This window comes from Panthera pardus, unplaced genomic scaffold (genome assembly GCF_024362965.1).
Source record: "Panthera pardus isolate Hobbes unplaced genomic scaffold, ASM2436296v1 HiC_scaffold_13, whole genome shotgun sequence".
Lineage (NCBI taxonomy): Eukaryota > Metazoa > Chordata > Mammalia > Carnivora > Felidae > Panthera > Panthera pardus.
In genome coordinates this window covers 33811987-33827327 of record NW_026526688.1, presented here as the reverse complement: position 1 = coordinate 33827327, position 15341 = coordinate 33811987, and the positions used below count along the sequence as shown (strand labels likewise).

General features: G+C 37.6%; 1 protein-coding gene across 1 annotated transcript in view; it reads left to right on the top strand.

Annotated features, from left to right (window-relative positions):
• ADAM7 (ADAM metallopeptidase domain 7) overlaps nucleotides 1–15341 on the top strand; it is a 66690-nt gene that overhangs the window by 35775 nt on the left and 15574 nt on the right. The window contains exons 9-16 of the mRNA XM_019467059.2: nucleotides 3618–3787; nucleotides 6103–6187; nucleotides 7559–7689; nucleotides 9296–9470; nucleotides 11375–11464; nucleotides 12478–12673; nucleotides 13090–13192; nucleotides 14180–14369. Coding sequence (XP_019322604.2) covers nucleotides 3618–3787; nucleotides 6103–6187; nucleotides 7559–7689; nucleotides 9296–9470; nucleotides 11375–11464; nucleotides 12478–12673; nucleotides 13090–13192; nucleotides 14180–14369 — 1140 coding nt within the window. The remainder of the gene's footprint in view (nucleotides 1–3617; nucleotides 3788–6102; nucleotides 6188–7558; nucleotides 7690–9295; nucleotides 9471–11374; nucleotides 11465–12477; nucleotides 12674–13089; nucleotides 13193–14179; nucleotides 14370–15341) is intronic.

Here is a 15341-nt window from a genome sequence, read left to right as displayed (position 1 = left end):
TTCTCCTATAATGTTTATCATTTCCTTTCTTCAGCTAAGTTTGGGCTCAGTTTTTATTGTTGTTGTTTTGGTTTGGTGTTTTTTAAATATGTATAGGTCCTCAGTGTGTAGAGTTAGGTTGTTTATCTGAGATCTTTCTTACCTCTTAATGTAGGCATTTATGGCTATGAATTTTCTTTTCTCTTAGAGCTGCTTTTGATGCATCCTATAAGTTGTGTTTCCATTTTCATTTCTCTCAAGAAACTCTTGTTTCCCCTTTAGTTTCTCCTTTGATCCATTGATTGTGTAGGAGAGTGTGCTTAATTTTCATGTATTCATGAATTTCCAGTTTTCCTCTTGTTATTGGTTTCTAGTTCCATACCTTTATATTCAAAAAAGATACTTGGTATGATTTCTGTCTTCTTGAACTCGCTAAGACTTGTTTTGAAACCTAATATATAGTCTATCACAAAAATATTCTATGTGCATATAAGAAGAATATGTATTCTGTTGTTGGATAGAATGTTCTATATATGTCTGTTAGGTCCATTAGGGCTAAAGCATTGTTCAAATTCACTGTTGACTTATTGATTCTCTGTCTGATCTATCCATTGTTCAGTGTGGGGTATTAAAGGCCCAACTATAATTGCTTTACTGTTTATTTCTCCTTTTATTTCTGCTGGTTTTTCTTTGTATATTTGTTTTCTTTTTTTCAAGTTTTTTTAAATGTTTATTTTGAGAGAGAGAGAGAGAGAGAGAGAGAGAGAGAGAGAATGTGCACACAGCTGAAGAGGAGCAGAGAGACAGAGACAGAGGGAGAGAGAGAATTCCAAGCAGGCTCTATGCCATCACCAAAAAGCCCAATATAGGGCTCGATCTCAAGAACCATGAGATCATGACCTGAGCCAAAATCAGGAGTCGGACACTTGACCAAATGAGCCACCCAGGCACTCCATATATTTAGGTTTTCCAGTATTGGGTATATATATATATATATATATATATATATATATATATATAGTTATATATAGTTATATATAGTTATATATAGTTATATATAGTTATATATACATAGTTATATATATATATAGTTATATCTTCTTGATATATTGACCACTTTATTGTTGACTAATGCCCTTAGTTTAAAATCTACTTTGTTGGATATAAATATAGCTACCACTACTTGTCTTTCGTTTCTTTCTTTCTTTCTTTCTTTCTTTCTTTCTTTCTTTCTTTCTCCTTCTAGTTACCATTTGCTTGAAATGTCTTTTTCCATTCCTTCCCTCTTAGTCTATGTGTGTCTATAGGGCCAATGTGTCTTGTATGCTGTTTATTGTTGTATTTTGCTTTTTTATCCATTCATCCACCCTATGTCTTTCATATTGAAGAATTTAATTTGTTTACATTTAGAGTAATTATTGATAGGTAAGAACCTAGTATTGCCACTTTGTTTATTGTTTTCTGGTTGTTTTGTAGATCCATTTTTCTCTATTTCTTATCCTACTGTCTTTGTGTGTGTGTGTGTTTTGATATCTTTAGTATCAGTACACTTTGACTTCTTTATTGTATTCCTTGGTATAATTGCCAGAAAAATTTCCCTTGAGGTTATCATGAGGTTTACATAAGATATCAAACTTATCACATCCTGATTTAACCTGATAACAACTTAGAATTCATATACTTTGTACTTCTCCTTTTTCTCCTTACATGTTAGATTCCTGCTGTTATAATTTACATGGTTTTTAAATATTTTGTAACAAATAGCATTGTGCACATTGTACTTATGGGTTTTTTTTTTGCTATGTTCATTTTTTTTTAGCTTTTAAACTAGAGTCGTGAATTATATACCACTATTACCAAATTGCAGAATCTAACAATGACTATACATTTACCATTACAAATGAGATTTATCAACAGAAACTTTTTAGGCCAAGAGAGGATGTAATATCAAAATAACTGTCAACTAAAAATACTATGACTGGTAAAGCTGTCCTTCAGTAATGGAGAGATAAAAACTTTCTTGAACAAACAAAAGCTGAGGAAGAGAGTTCATTACCACCAGACCTGCCTTACAAAAAATGCTAAAGGGATTTCTTTGAGGGGAAGAAAAGGAATGCTAATTAAAATCATAAAAAAACATAAAACGATAACATTAATCTCTTACGTAACTAAGAGTCTCTTATGGTTTGCCTCTCTCTCTTTTTTCCTTTCCCCAGTGTTCACCTGTTTTGTTTCTTAACTTCTATATATGAGTTAAATCATTGTATTTGTCTTTCTCTGACCGACTTACTTCACTTAGCATAATACACTCTAACTCCATCCGCATCATTGCAAATGGCAAGACTTCATTCTTTTTGATGGCTGAGTAACACTCCATTATATACCATATCTTCTTTATCCATGAATATGGATACGCTTCGTAGTAACGATTGCATCCTCTACTAATTCTGTGAGCTCTCCATTCAGTTTCTTATTCATTCTTTCTTTCAATCTACTTTGTATTGGCTGCTATATATAGTTTTTGTCTCAAAATCCTCATAATGTGTACTTAAACTTTATCTTCTTTTGTGATGACATCAAACTATCTGCCAGCTTAGAGTTTACAAAAGCAAATGGGAATAAGGGTGAGAAGGCTTATGGGCTACAGCAATTTGTGCCTGTTTTGAGCAATCTCCAGTAAGATTTCTCAGACTACAAAGTAATTCCAAAAATCAAACAAAATATGGCAGCTAAGCTATTGGTCTTTGAAAATCAATATCAACCTTCTAATCTGCCGTAGAACCAACTAATGACTTAAATGGAGAGATAAATAAGGTACATTTATTCCTCTGTGTGTCACTGTTAGTGAATTCACGTAGGTCAGTTATAATCTCAGAGCCTTAATAAATTATTTATTCTAGGCACATCTTGAGCCCAGTGTCTGTAAAGTTTATGACAGCTCAAAGGGAATCTGATTTATTTATTGTTTTTAATGTTTACCTTTTGAGAAAGAGAGAGAGAGAGAGAGTGCAAGTGGGAGAGGGGCAGAGAGAGAGAGGGAGACACAGAATCCGAAGCAGGCTCCAGGCTCTGAGCTGTTAGCACAGAGCACGATGTGGGGCTCAAACTCACAGACCTGCGCCGAAGTCAGACGCTCAACCGACTGAGCCACCCAGAGGTGCCAAGGGAATATGATTTTTTAGTCAAGTGTCTTTGTTGGTCATGATAATTCACCCACGATTCTGGCCAATTTACTCTACATTCTGTTTCAAAATAACCATTTGTAAAATCAGGCCTGTGTTTTTTGTTGATGTACCTCACATATTTTGTTTTGTTTTGTTTTATAAAATGTTTATTTATTTTTGAGAAAGACAGAAACAGAGCGTGAGTGGGGGAGGGGCAGAAAGAGAGAGGGAGACCAAGATTCCGAAGCAGGCTCCAGGCTCTGAGCTGTCAGCACAGAGCCCGACTCGGGGTTCAAACCCACAGACCGCGAGATCATGACCTGAGCCGAAGTTGGACACTCAACTGACTGAGCCACCCAGGCACCCCTGTACCTCACATGTTAAAAGTACTTATTTTAATATAAAGGAATATAGTAACGATGAAGGATCCTTCTGTAACTTGACTCTGTGAAAACTTACTTCCCCTTTGAACAGATTTATAAAACCATGGACATTCATGTGACATTGGTTGGCCTTGAAATGTGGACAAATGGAGATAAAATAGACATAGATTCAAACATGGAAAATACCTTATTGCGTTTCTCAAGTTGGCAAGAAATATTCCTTAAAAAAAGGAATAATTTTGATCACGTTCTGTTACTCAGGTATGTAAGTTCTCTATTTTCCTGCGTAACTTAGGTGGATTATAAAAAAAAGAAAATAAAACAAATGAACAGCAACCAAATACTTTTTAAAACAATTGACTTTTGCATAGTACACAGTGATAAAATGTTATGTCTAGCCATACGTAAAATTTCTAAGTGAACTTTTTCATATTCTTTCTTTCTAGTATTGGTTAATACTAGAAGGTAAACATATGATATATTTCCAGTTCTGGGCAGGGTTGGAAATGTCATTAGGTAAGCAATGTACTTTTAGAATTGATTCACTTATCAACATCCAACACTAACTCCTTCCATGTTATGTCATTCCAATGCGCCACCAAAACCAACCTTTCCAGTGGAAAGGAATATCCTCATTCCCTGGATATTTTCCCTCAACAGAGTGTCCCTATCCAGTGACTAGCCTCTCAAGAGCATCTCTTCTGCTGTTAAAGATGACAAATAACTAATCTATCACAGCGTTAATATTCCTAAGTAAAGGTTGGGATTTACGTACAGTACTACATCATTCTTTAAAGTGGGGTGGGGGGCATTTTTATCATATTTTTGTAATTCAAAATACCTATCACACTACTCAGCCTATAAGAAAATGATAACTAATTGTGGAGCCGAACTGATCTTCACCTTGTGTTAACCATAGTCCTGTTATCCTAATTAAATTACGAAAACACACCTTTGGAGCAATGGAATCTTTCGGCAATTCTTCTGGTGCCCTTACGGCTACTATGTATATAACCATGGTACCCACTTGACCCACTTCATTTTCCTATAATAGCAGTGCTTCTCCTAAGGTCTGTGGATGGCCTATAAATGTGCTTCCCGGCATCACATAAGTGTTAACTTTCAGTTTGAACTCAGAACAGTGAACCTTCCAAAGCCTATAGTTGGAGTCCAGCTCTTTGGCAGATTGATGAGAGTGTAATGCACCTCCAAAATAATATCAGTTCTGATTTTTATATCTGGAATGGCCCCCAGCACACATCTGCAGGGGGTCGTAGTTGTACCTGACTTGGACTCAGAGATTCATGCACCAGTTTGCCCTAAAATTACAGAGGTTAAAGTAAAATATCACCATGACCTTTGTTGTGGGCAAGATTAATCTCTTTGCCTATTTCTTGGGCCTGTGTTTTAAAATAATAAATTAGTCTAGAAATATTTACATGGCTGTAAATGGAAAACTTTGCTTTCCTCAATGTCTCTTATCCTGAGAAGTAGCTTCTTACACCAATAGTACGTCTGCAAATACGGAGATGAGAAAAGGGCTACTAAATGTCTAACCGGACATCATATTTGAGACTTCTTATGTGTTGAGCTTCTTGGACGTCTTTTTGCCTATGTTCACAGAGAACCAGAAGGGATGAGACAATATATACGGCATTATCATGGTGTGACTTTTGTTCTTAAGTGACCTTGAGCAAAATCAGACCGTGCGCGCTCTGATGCTTTGTTTCCATAGGCGGTGTTCTTCCAAGATCTCCAGAGTCTAGCGAGACCAGAATTCTAAGTTCTTCCAAGATGTGTAGCCAAACACTGAGACTAAAATGTACAACATTTCGAAAGCAAAGAAAGAAATAGAGCATGTTTCTTTTTTGATCTTCTTGGTCAAAAAAGTTAAAGATTAAAGGTGGTCGTCTAGCCTGACCACCTTCCTTGTATTTGAACCTTCTTAATTAAATTCCACGTGTGGTCCTCCCGCTCATGATCACTGTCTTTAAAGTGGTTCAACTCTAAATGTTCTTGAAAGCATATCAGGTCTGGATTCCCTTAACATACACAACTACATCTGTCTTTTTAGGTAATCCAAGAATAGTTCATATGACAACTTTTTAAAATATTCGATTATACCTATCAAGTCCTCTATGAATTTCTATGGTTGATGGAAATTTTCTAAAAATTTTCAACTATAGCTAATTAATTAGTCATGGTGTTGAGTCGACTCACTGTGTTGTATTTTTCCCTCCAAACATTTTTTAGCTTAATTGTTTGGTCTTTTAAGTGGTTTTATCCAAAGCTGAGTATAGAGTAAGCCATGGAAAATTGGACTCTCACCATATTATGTTTTTAGAAAGTACATTTTTTAAGACTTCAACTTTGGACTGTACTGTTTCAATGCCTCTAATATACCACAGGTTTTAAATGAGCTTAATAACAACTAAGATCATCCTCAATTCTAGAACTCTAGAACAAAAGGCACTTTTATGTGCAAAGGTACTAGCATTGTGAGGGTTCGTAGCAATTCAATCTTTGTGTTAAACTATGACCTCAGACTGAAGAGTGTATTTGCACCTTGTTTCCAGTGGGAAGTGGCTCTACACAAATGCACAAGGAATTTCTTATCCAGGGGGTATATGCCTGCCCTATTATTCCTCCAGTGTCGTTAAGGTAGGCTGTGTTTTATTGATGTTATGTTACTTAATCAAAAAGTTTGAATTAAACTTTTGTAAATTTTCTGCGTCCCACTGAAGAGAACACGCATGCATTCTGTCATATATTCCCACCAAGATATGTCATGATGAAGCTGTTATGTTTCTTTTATCAAATCAGAAAATAATCTTTTATAAAAACTATAGATGGACAATGAAAGTAAACGAGTGTTGTTCAGAGCTTAAAAGAACACCACACACAAAGGAACATACAAAAACTAAGAAAGCTTTTTGGCATCTTAAATATAATGTGTCTTTATTTACAAGGACACATAAAGTGCACAAAACTTGATGGCTGAGTTAGCAAGTGATAATTGTTCTCGTGCTGAAAAGGGAGTGCATAAACCATTTAAAATAGCATAGCAAGACAACCTTGCAATTCATTTTCAGGAAGAATAAGGCCTTCAAACTGCTGACTTATCTATTTTATCTGGTATTTTTCCCAAGTCACTAAACTTCTAGTAAATGGTGTCCAAGTAATCTTATTTCAGTCTTATTAAGACCTTGAAATTAAAACCTAGTACATGATCTATTTCTTAAATGGATATTTTTATGATTATGCCTTGACTCCGGTATTTTAATAACACAAATTCTGCATAGTGGAGTCCGTCTAATCTAACACAGGCTGTCGCCACTCCAATTATGGCATTACAACTCGTCCAGAACACATTATAAATTTCAAATGAGTGCAGTGAGATAGCCAAATTAGAGGAATTTTACCTTTACAGTAGCCTAATATCCCACTCCTTTCTGGAAATTAATTTTTTAGTCATTAACATAGAGATAAAAACATGAAATAGAGCTAAAACACAGGTCACAATCAACCCTGCCTGGGATTTCAAATCACTGAATTTCTGGGTTTTTTCGTAGCAGAAACTTCCTCCGCAATGATCACATAACATTGTTGTGCAGTGTAAGACTGTACTTGGAAAACATGAACCTCGCATATTTATTTTTACCCTCTTTGAATATCTAGTATATAAAAGGCAAATCAATAATGTTTATTGTATTGTGTAGGACATTAGCTTATCATTTTTAGCTATTTGTAAGAATGAGTTTATAGAAATCCAACAATGACTATTGCTGTGCCACAAAAAAAGAATTTCAAAATGCTAGTGTTAGAGACACTCAGAAGGTCGTTTGTCCAACATCATTATATAATTAAAGGACCCGAGGGCAAGACAGGGAGATAACTAAGTCCATGGCTTCTCAGATAAGTACTACTTAACCAGAAGCTAGAAACTGGGTCTCAACCAATAGTTCAAAACACTATGTACTAGAGTGCATTATCTTATAGAAATTTCTGATGCACATCTTTTCTTGGCCTTAGGATCTTTTACCTGACCTAAATGTAGTCGCAAGCAGAATTGCACATCAGCTGGGGCATAGCCTTGGGATGAAGCATAATGATTACCCGTGTACTTGTACTTTTGAGAGATGCGTGATGGATCACGGTGGAAGGTGAGGCTCAAACCATGCAGAGAAGACATTTAGATATTTTGCAACTGGCTCTTGATTAGATCTCCATATTATTATGTGAAAATTTTCCTAATATATTCCGTAAATTCTCTTACAAAACCAGCCGTGATAGGCTTCCCTATGGGGTCTAAATCTTATCAGTTGGTAGTGTCTGTCCTAGTGATACAGTGAGAGAAAATTTAAAACTCCATCTGAGCATACTACAGAAGTATGCAATGATTAATTAGTAAATTGCACTAAGGTGCATAGGGGAGGGATACACTCAATGTGCCTCGTTTTATCATCTTTGTTATAAACTCTAATTTCCTCCTTCAAATCTTTACTCACATGTTATTCTCAGCCAAGCCTCCCCCAGCCACTTGATCCAATTGTTCAATCCTGTCTCCTCATAACACCCTGTCGGGAATTATCTATCCCCTCTTCTTTGCATTCCCCCCCATTCTTAGTACTAATCACTATTTAATATAGTCTATGCTTTAGCTATTTAGTTTGCTTATTATTTTATTTTTCCAATAAATTATAAACTTCATGAAGGCAGAGGGTTTTGTCTGCTTCGTTCACAAATAGTGAACAAATAGATGAAATACATCACACTATCTAGAAAAGTCCCAGATACACTCTGTAAATAGTTACAGAATATAGGACTGTATATCCTGTGTATATATATATATATATATATATATCCCTTCATCATGCTGTGAATTACGTGCATCCAGGTCCTAAACCTTACATGTCTTGGAATTCCTTCACAGAATGCATTGCATATAAGAAAAGTGTTTGCTGATGATGGTCAGTGCTTCTATATATTCATTAAATGAAGTAAAATAGTGAAAGCCCCAAATTACGGTGACTGGCACAGAATAAGAACTAAGTAACTGACAGCTGATTTTATATCGTTATCTACATAATTAGTAGTGTTTTTCAGAACCCCACCATCCCAAAGTAATGCATTTAAGGCTCAAAAAGTACATCTGTACCCAATCATTGTGTCAATAATGGCAAGGGAGTCAAAACAAGAGGAAGACAGAAGGGAGGTGAATATCAGTTTTGTGAATCTTTAAACTTTTCAGAAGTATAGTGCATTCCTAGGATGTGTGAGATGTTACCAAATGGATCCTTTGTTTCAACAAATGTTTACAGAGACCTACTCTGTACCAGACACGGAGTTAAACTAGCGCTTATTGGAAAAGAAGAAGAAGACCTATTTCTTGCTTTGAGAAGCTTGTAATCTTGCATGAATGATAAACAATTATATAGATGATGGCAAGAGGCACAAGCAAAAAGTGATACGGGGCAGCAAGCCATTCAGTCTAAACTGTGGGCTTCAGGGAGGACTTTCTGGAGGAGATATAGTCCGAGTATTTTCACCAGAATGGCATGCATTGCCTGCTTCAGTAGACATTGTCTATTATAAAAGCCCAGTTGCTACTCTCTTACACCACTAAGGCAAGAGTAGGAGAAGTAAATGGACTTTTAGAGTTGATCGTTTATATTTATTCTTTCTAAATCCCTCATAAAACTTTCATAGCTGTTCCACCAGTATGCATGGATAAAATTAATCTTTATTTTTCGCTCCTCTAAACTCTAGCATTCCGGCACTAAAATTCAGTAAATGCAACAGAATTCGGTACCTGCAACACGTGAAGGATTACAATCCGACGTGCCTGTTCAATGTCCCATTTTCTGATAAGCTAAGTGATTACCCGTATTGTGGAAACAAGAAGTTGGACGAAGGAGAAGAGTGCGACTGTGGCCCTGTTCAGGTATTTGCAAATGATGTTGTGTTTAAATTACAAAGTTTGTGCTCAGCTAGAACCTAGGCAGGTAAGTAGCCTTTAATCAACCATATTTCTTGCAAAGTGTTAAATAATGTGTTTCTTTGTCTCATTTTGAAACAAGTTATTGGCGTAGCCTCATTGCAAGGCATCTTACCAAGTCATGAATTACGCATAATGATCTTGCTGGAGACCCACAGTATCACATTTGCCTCGTTTATATATTAATTGGCTCTTCTTGTGAGAAAACCCCCTAGATGTCATTAAGTCTGATCTCATGCCCAGTAGGAATGTGTTCTCCACAGTCAGTCAATTGAGTTTTACTCAGGACCTTAGGAAGCTTGTCTATATCGCAGTTGGACAGTTCATGTGATTAGAAAACTCTGTCTTAATTGAGCAGAAAACTTCTAACCTTCCACATATTTATTACAGCCTTGGTCTCTGGAACACTTAGAAGAAGATTTAAGACAAATGTTTGAGTCATTCTTTTTTTTTTTTTAATTTAAAAAAAATATCTATTTTGAGAGAGAACGAGAGAGAGCACGAGGGGGGAAAGGGCAGAGAGAGACGGAGACAGAGAATCCCAAGCAGGCTCCATGCCGTCAGCTCACAGCCGGATGTGGGGCTCAAACTTACGAACCTTGAGATCGTGACCTGAGCCGAAAGCGAGAGTTGAAGTCTTAACCAACTGAGCCACCCAGGTGCCCCTAGAGTAATTCTTAATCTGCTTTTCTCCAACATAGAGGCTATTTTGGTTGAGAGCTTATCATGTAGGTATGAGTCCTAAATAGCTATTTCTCAAGTTATGTGTATGTATATCACCTGGGGATGTTGTTAATTGTGGATTTTCTAATTCAGGAGGCCTGAAGTGAGGCAGAGATCCTTTATTCCTAACAACCACCAAGGTCACGTTGATACTACTGGACTGAAGACCGTATTTGTGGTCCACACACTATAGGCACTCTACAGTTCAAAATAAATCTAATTGTGTGGCGAACCAGAGACTGCACGATCGGAGTGGGGACAGTGACATGTCCAGAGTTTTCAAATGTCTCACCTTAAATGTGAAGAGGCTCTTAACTTTGGAAATTGATGCGTCTGCCCGTGCCTGTTCTTTAAAATAGTTCTACAGTTTTATTCTAACATATGAAGTGCTGTCCAGACAGGATGCAGATAATTTCTTTTGCAATTTAAAAAAAAAAAATTAACGTTTATTTCTTTTTGAGACAGAGAGAGACAGAGCATGAACCGGGGAGGGTCAGAGAGAGAGGGAGACACAGAATCTGAAACAGGCTCCAGGCTCTGAGCTGTCGGCACAGAGCCCGACGCGGGGCTCGAACTCACAGACCGCGAGATCATGACCTGAGCCAAAGTCGGCCGCTTAACCGACTGAGCCACCCAGGCGCCCCTTCTTTTGCAATTTTAATTTCATTGGAGGAGACAGGGCCTAAGTGTCCATGAGTTTTTGATGAAACGTTAACAACAGCAACAAAATCCAGCCTGAAATACTTAGCATCTTGAGAAAAATGTTAAATTATGTCTTCAGAAGTTCTATTATTTCATATTAAACCTTTAGTATAAAGCAGTAGCAGGACCCTTCCTTCCAAAGAGTGGAAAGGAAAATGGAAGGTCAGAAGCTTTGGGCTTTGTACCCTGCCAGGGAAAATGCACTGAGTGTGGAGTACTGAATGGCCAAACAGGAAGGAAACAAAGTAAAAGTCCCAAAGACCAGTTACAAGGAATCGTCTTCACATACATGTCATAACCAAGGATAATGCATTTGCATTTCAAACCGAAAGACAAGTAACGATATGTTATATACACGCACAGCTTATTAAACGGGAGCCTAACTACCAACCCATTTCCGATCTTTAACTTTTGCTTGTTGCCAGGAGTGCAGCAATCCTTGCTGTGATGCAAACAAATGTGTGTTGAAGCCAGGATTTACTTGTGCCGAAGGAGAATGTTGTGAATCTTGTCAGGTAAGGACCTTTGCTAAGACTGGGTTCTCCGTTTTCAGTTTATTAAGGATACAGAGGACCACAGAATTGTCTGTCCATTACTAGTTACATTACTAATCCCAGATTAGGGTTATGCTTGCTTGGCCCCAATAAAGCTTCTTCTGAGATGTTCTGGCAGCTTCTTCTGAGATGTTCTGGCGTCTAAGCCCTGGCAGTGATCTATGGTCTGGGGAGTGAAGAAGCAGGTATCATATGGTCTGTTGGGAATAGAATTATATGCTCAACATTACTCTTGTTCTTGGCCAACCTTTACGAAATCATTACCAACCTATTTAACCTCAGCTTGGGTGTCATTCTAACAACAGTGAAATAGAAGGGAAAAGGATTATACTGGGATTTAAAAGTGGGGAATAACTAGTACATGGAGATCTATTCCCAGAAAGGGCAATCAGAAGTCCAAATGACTCTGTCCAAAGGTTTAATGACATTTCTTTCACCCACTATGTTCGGAACTCACAAAGGAAAGGAAACATGTCTTCTTTATCTTCAAATCTTTCTAGAACTCATCGCAATTCAGTGCCTATTGAATGGCTGAATAAGAGAATATTTTCACGCACTTTCCTCCAGCAATGAGTCAGGGCACTTTTCTAGTTCATACGGAGAGATCTGATTTCTTGGGAGTGGAGATGCCTCATTATAGATACAGGCAGGAGGGGGTCCTGGTTGTGTGTGTGCTGGGGACGGAATGTACCAGAGCAAGATGAGCAGAGCACTTGCTCACCTCTCCATTTTATGTCCTTTCTGGTTCTGCCCAATGCTGTTCTAACCATCCTGTCACTCCTGAAATTACATAAGCACCAAGGCATTTACAAATGATAACAATTCTCAGTGGAATGGAGAAGAAAGTCACGATCCAACCTTCAAACTTTTTTTTTTTTTACGATAAATTAAATGGGCCAACCCTCCCCTACTGACTTAACCTTAAGCTACCTGAATGTGCCCAAGATTTAGTCTTCTTTGTTTTTCTTCAACAGATGAAAAAATCAGGGTCCATGTGCAGGCCAGCAAAAGATGAATGTGATTTTCCTGAAGTGTGCACGGGCCACTCTTCTGCATGCCCTATGGACAAATTCCAAGTAAATGGCGTTCCTTGCAAGAATGCAAAAGGTTACTGCTTCATGGGGAAATGCCCCACCCGGGATGATCAGTGCTCTGAACTCTTTGATAACGGTAAGAGACGATTACCGCAAATGGCTGATAACGATAATAGCCATTATTTCTATTATTATCCTGTAAAAATGTATGGGCAAGATTGAAGATAACGCCGTTTGTGGCATTCTTCCCAGATATCACCTAGAATCTCTCTGGATATTACCTTTAATATTAGTTGATATTACCATTAACGTTAATTAACTGCCTAGGTATGTGGGTTAAGGTATGTTTGTTACTTTTTTTTATATCCCCACTCTGCCGTAAAATATCTTCCTGATGCAATAGGATAGTTTTAAAGCGATTTATTTATCCCATTCTGCCTCACCGCCCCGTGATACTGACATTTCAATTAGATTAGAAAAATAAGGTATTTTGTGATGTATAACATTCATGTTTTTATTGCGTTACTTTAATCATACTACTTTGGATCCTAGAGGTGAAAGACAGTTCTGATCTCTGCTATGAGATGAATAAAAAGGGAAATAGATTTGGATACTGCAAAAATAAGGAAAACGGATTAATTCCCTGCGAAGAGAAGTAAGTACCACGTAAAGAAAAGCAAGTGCTTTCTAAGAGTGTTTTTGTGAAATCAGAACCAGAATGGCTCTTGTTCTGGCAGCTGCTAACCTCTTTTGATTGAGATTAGGAAGAAAGGGAGTGAGGCAGCAAGGACACAACCCTGGCAGTGGAACCGGCATTTATGTACTGTAGTTATGAGCTGGAGGTCGTGGAATATAAGGAAGGAAGATGGGCAAGAGTTAAAATTCCTAGGAAAGAAAGGGAAGAAGAGAAGCTGCAAAAAATAGGAAAGAGCAAACAGGAGGAGGAGGAGGAAAGTAAAGTGGGAAGGGGTGGAAAGAAGCAGAAAGAAGGAAGCGAGTGAAGCCATATCCAGAAAGAAACGTAGAACTTGAAACTGGAAGGAAGGGGAGAAGTGAACGATCTGATTTTAAAAACCATGAGCTGTGTTATTCTTCCAGACTTGTTATGCTCAGAAAGGCTTTTTTTTTTTTTATGTGCCACAGAGGGATATGGACTGAAAACAAATGATAAAAGACTTAGGTCGAGTTTGACCTAGCTCCTAAATATACTAGGTGAAACTGGACGATCCCTTAACCTCCTCTTCCTTCCAATTGTTGCCCAATCTGTCAAATGGGTGTTATAATAATAGCAAAGTCATAGGTTTGCTGTGAGAATTAACTGGGTGCTCTGTGCCAGAAAGAGATTCGATTAACATTATGCTAACTCAAATGACTAATAGGAAATATTCTTCTGGAAACGTGAGCTAGTGTTGATTTGTGACAATCACAGAGATCTAAAGAAATACGATCGTTCTGCATCACAGTTCCCAGAGTCAGGACTGTGACTGTCCAACCTTTCATCCCGCCTCTCTCGATGCTTCGGCAGCCCACTGATAAGCCTGGGTCTAGAGAAAAGTTACCAAACTGCTTCACTGCTGGTCTCGTCTCTATGAAATCCTTATTTCCTGGTCCCAAGTCTGAGAATATTCTCCCTTTCCTTCAGAGATGTCAAATGTGGGAAGATACACTGCAGCAGAGGGAAGCACTTGTCTCTACCTGGAGAAGAAAAGATCAATCACCTTAAGAAGGTTTCAAAGAAGAATGTCACTACTGAGTGCAAAACTTTTAGTTCATACCACAATTCTAAAGATTTGGGCCTGGTAGCTTCTGGAACAAAATGTGGAGATAAAATGGTAAGATGAAAGCCTTTTGTTCTATTAAAACTTCTTGGTTCAGTCACTTGAAAACATTACTTTTTGTAATTGGTTCCTGAGGGCCTATATATGCGAAAGCAGAAACAAATGGGCAATGTTTTTATTTTTTATGGAGCAAAGTAGTAATAACACGATACTAAATATTCATTTCGCCTAATCTCTGTTAGACAAAATGATGTGTAAATGTTATAAGTGTGCTTAATTAGTATCTTACAGTAGACATCTAGTGAAGTTATAGGCATAATTTTTCAAATTAGTTTGACTATGAAGTAGCTATAGGTTCTTCAATTATGTTATTCATTCAGCCACATTTATTGCCCATTATTACCACCATACTGTGGTGCCAGTGGCCATGCTGTATACAAATGATATAAAGATGACTGTACTTGAGAACTTCATAGATTGCATTAAATATTAAAATCAAACACAAGTGCGTTCATAGTGTTGTGACCAATATACATTCAAGCCCAAAGGAAGAAGTGATTGACTTTACTCGTAAAACACAAAAGGCATCTTATGATGCCATTAAATGAGTGACATTTCAGCTTTGAGGTAATGAATATTTTTCAATGCAGACAAAATGAGAAAAGACTTTAAAAAATTGTTTTAATGTTTATTTTTGAGACAGAGAGAGAGAGAGAAAGCAGGGGAAGAGCAGAAAGAGAGGGAGACACAGAATGCGAAGCAGGCTCCAGGCTGAGAACTCCAGAATCTGACGCAGGGCTGGAACTCATGAACGTTGCGATCATGACCTGAGCCCAAGTCAGATGCTTAACCGACTGAGCCACCCAGGTGCCCCGAGAAGAGGCTTTTTAGAAAGAAATACTAACATAATATGCAAAGATACAGTGTGTATGGCATAGTCAGATAACTGGGAAATTTTGGTGTGACAGGAGCTTTGGGTGAAATATCAGAAAATGAAATTGAGCAGCTAGAATAAGGCCAGATTAG